This window comes from Bufo gargarizans, chromosome 5, assembly GCF_014858855.1.
Source record: "Bufo gargarizans isolate SCDJY-AF-19 chromosome 5, ASM1485885v1, whole genome shotgun sequence".
Taxonomy (NCBI): Eukaryota; Metazoa; Chordata; class Amphibia; order Anura; family Bufonidae; genus Bufo; species Bufo gargarizans.
Window position 1 is genome coordinate 210,176,019 of NC_058084.1, and position 9,313 is coordinate 210,185,331.

General features: G+C 39.5%; 1 protein-coding gene across 1 annotated transcript in view; it reads left to right on the forward strand.

Moving 5' to 3' along the window:
- AMPH (amphiphysin) overlaps positions 1–5,325 on the forward strand; it is a 301,192-nt gene extending 295,867 nt beyond the window's left edge. The window contains 2 exon segments of the mRNA XM_044294372.1: positions 1,399–1,500; positions 3,927–5,325. Coding sequence (XP_044150307.1) covers positions 1,399–1,500; positions 3,927–4,034 — 210 coding nt within the window. The 3' untranslated portion in view covers positions 4,035–5,325.
- The last annotated feature ends 3,988 nt before the right edge of the window (positions 5,326–9,313 follow it).

A 9,313-nucleotide genomic window follows, 5' to 3' on the forward strand; every position in this document is an offset into this window, starting at 1 on the left:
TCTGTGGGTTGACTCTGACTGTTGTCACCATTCGTCGCTTCTGTCTATCCGAGATTTTTCTTTGTTTGCCACTTCGAGCCTTAACTTGAACTGAGCCTGTGGTCTTCCATTTCCTCAATATGTTCCTAACTGTGGAAACAGACAGCTGAAATCTCTGAGACAGCTTTCTGTATCCTTCCCCTAAACCATGATGGTGAACAATCTTTGTCTTCAGGTCCTTTTAGAGCTGTTTTGAGACCCCCATGTTGCTCCTCTTCAGAGAAAATTAAAAGAGGAGGGAAACTTACAATTGACCCCCCTTAAATACTCTTCCTCATAATTGGATTCACCTGTGTATGTAGGTCAGGGGTCACTGAGCTTACCAAGCCAATTTGAGTTCCAATAATTAGTTCTAAAGGTTTTGGAATCAATAAAATGACAACAGTGCCCAAATTTATGCACCTGCCTAATTTTGTTTAAACAATTATAGCACACTTTCTGTAAATCCAATAAACTACATTTCACTTCTCAAATACCACTGTGTGTGTTTCCTATATGATATATTTAACTGACATTTTTTATCGTAACAACCAACGATTTATACAGGAAAATCATGACGATTAACAAGGTTGCCCAAACTTTCGCATCCCACTGTACCTGTTATTTTCAGTTTATTGTGTTCTTTCTTCTATCATTATTATTATTATTATTATATATACTTCTTTGGGGAGGTAGCGCCACCAACAATGAGCTGATTGCCCACTTACCGGTTGCTGAGGCGTCTGTGATCGTCTATTAATACCTAAAAGCAGCTGCCGAAATACCCACATTTCACATCACATCCACAGTCCTCCAGCGTGAAAGCTGCAGCTTCCCACTTTGGGTAACTAAGGGATTTCCAGAGCTGGAAACCCCATCCCATGATATCCATTTGCCCTAATATATGGAAAGGGGTTGCTTTGAATGGGCTGACTTGAAATTACATATTATGAGTCAAACATAGGGTTCACATTTAAAAAAAATGTTTTTTCTACATCTATGGGTTTAAGTTTGCACGTAACATGCATTCTTATATTGGCGCCCTTTTAGGGCAAGTAAAGCTTGTACGTCCTTACTGTTGTAAAACCAATAAAACCCCAAAAAATAAAGTTTGCACATAACAGAAAGCATCTGCTGCAAATTTTTGCTGCAGATCCATAGGATAAAATCTACATATTGAATACTGTACAAATCTTATGGTGGATACGCAATGGATTTTACCCTATGCCTTGCAAAGGGTGAAGTCTGTGGAAATCTGTCAAAAGAACTTGGCTTGGATGACATTATTGTCTATTTTTGTCAAATTATGTTTAAATAATGGGATCCTTTTTTTTATAGGAACTGTTATTATTTATTGCATTCCTTTGTATGTATTTCCAGGTTGAAGCCCTGCATGATTTTGAGGCAGCTAATGAAGATGAACTTAACCTTAATAGAGGCGATATTGTTTTGGTTATTGCTTCTGTAACATCAGCTGATCAGGTAATTCTCCTTAAATGCACATATATAAGTTTTCCTGACATTATCATTCTACTGCTAGATCAGAAAATCCTAGCAAGCACTGTAAATTGGGCTTATTCTGAAATGGGTTGTCCCATTGATAGGATATGCCTTAAATGTCCAATAGGTGCAGATTGTATCTGAAAAACAGGCCCCTGAAATGAATAGAGAGCAAGCCATGCATATGGACACAGAGAGGTAGCCACGTATGCATGGCCAGCTCTCCATTTACTGCTATGGGACTTCTATTTGTCGCTTCACGGTGGAGCCACATTCTTGAGATAGGAGTGGGCTCCAGAAGTGACATCCTCACTTAGCAGACATTTGTGGCATATCCAGCAATTTACAATAAATGTCCTATATAGGAAAATCCCTTTAAAATCTCAGTCTCTTAAAGCAACCCTGCTATCTTGAAAATGCAGTGCAACGTTGCACAGCCTGGTGTAGAGCAGATGGAGCTGAGCAGATTGATACATAGGGGCAGATTTATCATTAAGTTACTCTAGAAAACTGGCGTGAAAAAGTCGCAAACTGCATGTGGCGTTTTTCTGGCGTAAAAGAACACTGAAATCTATGGCAGACCTTTGAGCAGATTTCAGTTTAGGCGCACGGATTGGCAGATGTTGCGCCTGATTTATGACGAGGCGTAGCATCAGGCAGAGTGCCTAGGTGTCATAGACCGGTAACTCTGCCAGTCTTTGATAAATCTCCCCCATACTCTGTGGGAAAAGATTCAGTATAACATACTTTATTTTTCTTTGCTATACATCTCAATGCTGCAATACATTTTCACAGTGACAGGTTAACTTTTAAATATCCTGTCATACCAATAAGCTGAACTAACTAGCCGGGTTGACCATTTCTACTGCCAGTATTCTTTAACCATAACCTACCATAATGGGAGTTCAGTTGCAGTTGCACAGCCGCTACACGATGGGTGGAGCTTTCTGCATCCAGTTCTCTCCACCGTTTTCAATGCCAGTGGCTGCTGAGAATGGCTGATCAGTGGGGATGTCGGATCCCCGGAGAACTGAGGATAGGTCATCAGTGTCTATAGACTGACTACAAAACCGCGTTAAGGCTACTTTCACACTAGCGTTTTTGTTCAGCAAAAACGCCTCCATTACTGATAATACAAGCATCTGTATCCGTTATGAACAGATCCGGTTGTATTATCTTTAACATACCCAAGACGGATCCGTCATGAACTCAATTGAAAGCCAATGGGGGATTGATCCGTTTTCTATTGTATCAGATTGTGTCAGAGAAAACCCAGTCCCCATTGACCTGCATTGTGGGTCCTGACGGATTCGTTTTGCTCCACATCCCAGGACGGAAAGCAAAGCACAGCATGCTGCGGTTAGCTCTCCAGTATGAGAACGGAATGCATTTTGGAGCACTCCGTTCAGTTAAGTTACGTTTTGTTCCCATTGACAAAGAATTGGGACAAAATGGACAAGTTTTTTTTCCGGTATTGAGATCCTATGATGGATCTCAATACCGGAAAATATTAACGCTAGTGTGAAAGTAGCATAAGTCTGATAATTTAGTGTTTCCAAAGGAAAGGAAAAAGTTCAAAAATCTGTTATGTCACAAAATTGATACACATAGGGGAACATTTATATAATCAGATACGTCAGTTTTGTGGTCTAAAAAAGTCACAACTGCGACATTTTCTGCGACATTTTGTGATCCTCGCCACTTTTCACTGTGGTCTATGTTTAAGAGCTAAAACTGAGATTAGACCTAGATTATGGCTCATTTACTATGTGCGACTTTTACGAAAGTCGCAAAAAGTCACTACCTGCACCAGGCAATATCCTAGTCGACTTTTACACCTACAGATGTAAACCACATTACCCTCACACCACATATATTATTAAGGTGCAATTTCATAAATTTGGTGGAGGCACACAAAGCAAAGATGGATTTAAAATGGACACAAAAACAACCACAAATGATAAATGACCTCCATAATTTTATACAAAAATGCAAAAAAAGGCGACAGCATCCATGTTGGTGCTAACTCCATGAGGAAAATTGGATGGGTAAGATTAGAAAAATAAGCCAGCATCTGGAGAAAGGCTCTGGGTATCCTTTACTGTAGCACAGTTAACACACTCTGGGACAGCACCAAGCACTGCCACAGAAGATGTTTCCCGGTATGTTTTACTATGCCACGATAAATGATGGCCATCACGTGGCATCTTTGTGTCATGGAAAAAGTGTACATACTGCTGATGTCATAGTGATGAGAGAACTTGCCAGTCCTTCTTAATTAGCTTTATAATAATAAACTAGAAACCCCTTTAAATAATCAGTACTGGCATGCTAAAATGCAATGTGGCTACAATGTCATTGATTCATAAGGAACGTTCACCTTTAACTATGAACTCTCTATTTTGCAGGAGGCTGGTTGGCTTTCTGGCGTCAGGGAAGTAGACTGGCAACAGTACAAGGATGTGGAGACTTACAAGGGACTCTTTCCAGAAAATTTTACTCGTAAATTAGAGTAGTTAATGTGAGGCAAGATGTTGATGGACACTTCATATTTGGATTTATTGACCTTCTGGGAAGACAGATACATTTGAGACTATAATGTTAACCATTAAAGACTGGTGCCTGTCCCAGATAAAGCTTGTTGAGAGCAAACAAAATCAGCATGAAAGCCAGGCCTCAGTTTTATTCTACTAGTGTGTAAATGGAGAATCGATGTTGTTCACTTGTATGCAACCACTGGTTTGTTTGTGCTTTGTCAGAATAAAGGTTAGGTGAACCTTTCCTAAGATATTACAGCATAAATCCCATCTATTATAAATTAAGAATTTCATTTCTTTGGAAGATCATTTTTTATATCTCTCTTTAAATTATACTGGAAGAAATAAAAAACCAAGTACTGTGTCCATGACTTCAGCAACTGTTGGGCATCCGTCTTATAATTGCACTCTAATGGTCACCTATGTACACTTCTAACAACCATGTGTGGTACCTCAAAATATGTTACATCATAGCTCTAGAAATTTGCTGTTGAAGGACACTATGTATGTGATATCTCATGGTGGATACAATTCTTCCTTCAAGACCAAGAGTGACTCAAAAACCTCATTCACATAGAAGACTCGTCATTATGCATTGCCCATATTGAAATTAAACGCTTTCACTTCAGCATAGTACATGTTTAATATATTGTAAATTCTTAAACGGGACTAAAATGTACCCTATATCAGCATACAAACCTTAACTTATGTGCACTGAGTCTATATTGTATTGAATTGCTGCATTGCAGATGATCTTACTAGTAACTGTAAAGTAGCTAGCAGAATGAACAACACCCTTACAGTTTTATGTCTTAATACCAAGCAACTGCTGCAAAACATATTTTCAGTGTCCTGACTCCTTTACAGACATATCTAATGTAGTTATGTATCATGTATGTTGTCCTTTACTGTAGTTTCTTAAGTCTGTAGTATCATTGACAAGTGCTTTGCTTTGAACTCTTTTTGGCATTGTGGTGTTTACTAGTTTAGTGCTATAAAGCACGACTAGCGTCCATTGCCAAAGCATTCAACAATGCGTCTTCTTAAATAATGGGACATTTTCTTTATAGTACAGACAGAAAGTGAAAGCAGCATAAATGCACAGTAATTGGTTCTTTCTAGTTTACAAAATATAAGAATTTATCCTGGAGAAAAGATATATTTTACCAGCTTACACTAAATACAATATTTCAAATATCTGATGTACTGAATATGAAAATGACACCTGTATCTATTATGTTTCTTTCAATGTTGTGTCATCTCAAATAAACTTTTTGTTCAACCACATATTATGACTAATTGTTTCTTATAATGCCAGGGAATTATATTGACCTAAAAAACAATTGAGGTACTTATAATGGGCCAAGGATATATTTATATATTTTTTATTTTGAATTATAGACAGAATGCGTCATCCGAAAATGACCTGCTGTTTAATTCATTTTTTTTATGTTTAACATATTTTTTAAGAATTTTTGATAATGTTGTTTTCAATTTTCCATGTATTCCATATATTAAACAAAAAAGACAATTCTTCAGTTTTTGCATGGCCACTATGTCTAATAATTGGCGTCACTTCTTGGTTTATACAGATCACTTTGCTGCAGTTAACTCATTCTAATTTTGTCTGTAATCACCTCTGTGTATAGATAAAACAGGATTATCCATTCACAATAGGTGATTGTTAAATATTATCTATTCCTTCATTTTACAGTGACCTCTGAACAGGTCACAGAGCATGCCTAGAAAACTCTCCCATATAAGTCAATAGAGTCCCCTCCTGTCCATTATGTCAATGGCCCATGGGGTTGCCGTAAATAATTATTTTTTAATCTTTTGTAAAGTTGCTAAGAACAGTTCAGGCAAGATAGCAGCCCTAATAATAATTTTTAGGTAATAATTGAAAAAATTAAAACAGATTAAAAAGGAGATGTGCTACTATCTAAATTTTAACAAGCAGATACAATTTTTGGTCACACATTTTCTTAAAAGCATTGACACACTTACCGTATTTTTCACCCTATAAGACGCACCTGTCCATAAGATGCCCTTAGGTATTAGAGGAGGAAAATAAGAAAAAAATATTTTTCATTAGACCTCAGATCAGAACCCCAATTCAACCTCATATCTGACCCCCTATGTTAATGTGATCCCCATTCAAACCTCAGTTCAGAGCCCCATGCTCAGAGCAGACAAAAAAAAATATATATCTTACCTATCCTGCCCCAGACGATGTCATTCCTAACATCCACCGCTCTTTCTGGTCTTCCTGCCACACTGTGCTGTGACCTGATGTTGCACAGCGTGAGGTCACAGAGCACTGACGTCCTCACGCTGTTAGCAGCCACAGTACAGAGTCCGGTCCGGTGCGAGTACAGAGTTCGGGAGCGCTGTACTCACAACTACCGGGTGCTCCTGTGCTGATGAGCACTAATTAGTATTCGCCCATAATACACACTGACATTTGTCCTCCATCTTGGGGGAAAAAGTATGTCTTATACGGTGAAAAATATGGTAAGTATTGCTACACTTAAGCATGGGTTGTGCCGGGTTGTGCCGGTTTGTGAAACTCGTCTTATTTGAATACAATACCAGGTAAAGTTCATGAACAAGTGTGACACTGTTTCTTTGGGAAAATGCATAATCCATATAATAATTGAGGACAACCGCTTCAGATAATATGTATTGCACAGCATCTTCTTCTCCTATTGATATAATACATGGAACATGGACTTATAATGCTCATCCAGGTTTATATTTGACTTTAAAATAAAGGAGTGCAATATTAATGACTTATTCTTGGGTAGGTCATCAATATCAGATCAATGGAGATCTGACTCTCAACACCCCTACTGATCAGTTGTTTGAGGAGGCAGTGGTTCTTCTGTGAGCATTACAGCCTCCTCACAGCATAGAAAGCACAGTAAATTGTATAGTGGCTGTGCTTGGCATTACAGCCCAAGCCCTTTGACTTGAATTGGATAGAGCTGACACCATACCATGTGGGAGATGAATGTCACATCACTGCCCTAGGAAGAGGCTGCAGTGCTCACTGGAGATTTGTTCCTCTTAAAACAAAAAAATTGGTGGTTCTGGGAGTCGGACTCCTAGCAGTCAGATATTGATGACTTATCCATATATAATTTACTCCCAGAGCCCTTTTAAGCAAACATACTGTATATAAATAGTTGTATCCAATACATTTGTATAATTATTTAAATTAAGTAATTATTATAGTAATATGCATATCTTCAGAGCTTTGTAATTACTATGCCCTTACATATTTCTGCTGTATAGGAAAAAACACAAGGGCGTTCTTATAGTGCTAGATCAATGGGTAAATGAAGCGCTTGACAAGAGTGAAAAGACTCTAAATTAGCTTAGGTAGTTCTGCCAGCCAGGCATAACCCTGGAGCATAGTGTGTAATATAGTAGACAGCTGCTGGCTGAAAACCGGAAGGATGTGAATCCTCTGCATATGAAGACCAGGGGTGCTCACCAGGCAAGGATGAAATACCAAGGAGTGGTACAGTGGATGTAGTTTATCATATTCAATTTGGCAATTTCACTACATCGTTAACTGGCGAGCGACCCACCGCCGGGGTCTTTTTCCTAACTTACATATCCTTGAATGCAATATTAGCTCAAAGCTGATATTTTATATTGCTGATGCAGAGAAAGGTAATATATATTGTAGGAAGGCACAAAGGGCCATCATTGATAGAAGGTATGTGTCACCGAGGTTCCTGGTCTTGGTGAGGTAAGAGCGGGTAGTTTTAAGTGTCAGCGGCAGCTAGTGCTGACTGACACTGTTTGTTGTTAGTATGGCTGTAAAGCCAATCCGGGCCGGCTCTTACTGGGAGTAGCCAAAGTGCTGGGTGGGTGGCTTCTACCCACGCTCCAGGCCGGGTCTTTACTGGCCTATAAATCTAAATCCCAACCAGCAGTCTCAGCTGGGGGTGGATGATCTGCCACCTGACAGGGAAGCTGTGGAGATTTTGTTTTCGCATCTGTGAACTGGTGCCGTGCTAAAGGCTTGAAAGCCGCATGCTAGAAAACAGGCACCAAAAGCCTGCTGTGGATGACACCAAGACTGAACGGTCATTTGTGTTTCCTTATATGTGAATAAACACCGAACTGTTTAAGTTAAAGACTGTGTGGTTGCCTCTGTACTGCGTCCGCAACCCTGTCTACCAGAGCAAAACCCCACTATATATATATATATATATATATATATAGAAAAAGGAGAGAGTCCAGCGGGAGCACCAGCCAAGGTGTGGGTGCAACGTCCAGCACGGGGTAGCGGCAATACCCTAAGTATTGTAGAGACGAAAGAATTCGGACTGCACTCCAAAATGAACGTGAAATAAATGATTTATTCACCCATAAAAAATGGCAAAACCTGCGACGTTTCGGCTCACAAGAGCCTTCCTCAAGCATGGAGATAGTGAAAGTGAGGGCATATAAAAGACATTTCATAAATGTAGGACCAATCAGATAGAAGTTGCAATTAACATCCAATTACATACATCTGTTACAAAAAACATACAAAGTGCATGTGCATAAAGTGACATGTGTCATGTAGTCTATATTCTCGGGGAAGAATTCCTTTTCTGTGAAAATAATGCCAGTAAAGATCATAATAAAACAGTGATAAAATGAGGAATATGGATCGTAGAAATAATACCTAAAGAAGCAATAGCACCCACATGGACCATCACGTTCGTTGGGCGTCTCTATCTCTTCAATGCGCATGTCCAGAAGAGCGTCATCCTATGAGTCATAATGCAGAGAGTGTGGCGCATGTGTTCTATGGTGTTAAACAGACATCGCCATCTTGGTTAAGGGCAAGTTGCCCTGTATGTTTATATAGTATACCGATGTGAGCTGTACCAAATATCACCCGAATAAGGTAAGTCACCGTAGTAGGGATCTCCTACATGAGTCAGTAGATGGGCAGGGATCCCACCCTGCCGAGAGGGATACCGAACCAAGGGGCCGTGGGTGTCGAAAAGGGACATTCCCATGAACCATATCGACACCGATAGCCTGACCACTGACAAAAAACCAGCTACAGGGAGATCATCCCTGAAAATGGAACAGCATCACACCTGAACAATGATCAAAGATCTAAATCTGCAAATAAGGATTACAGATCTGGACCTGCGCATAAAGGGGAGAACAATGATGTCAGCTCTGGTCTCCGATGCTTCCAAAGGATATAGTTCACGGATCCGCATCCATCACCATGTGTGTTA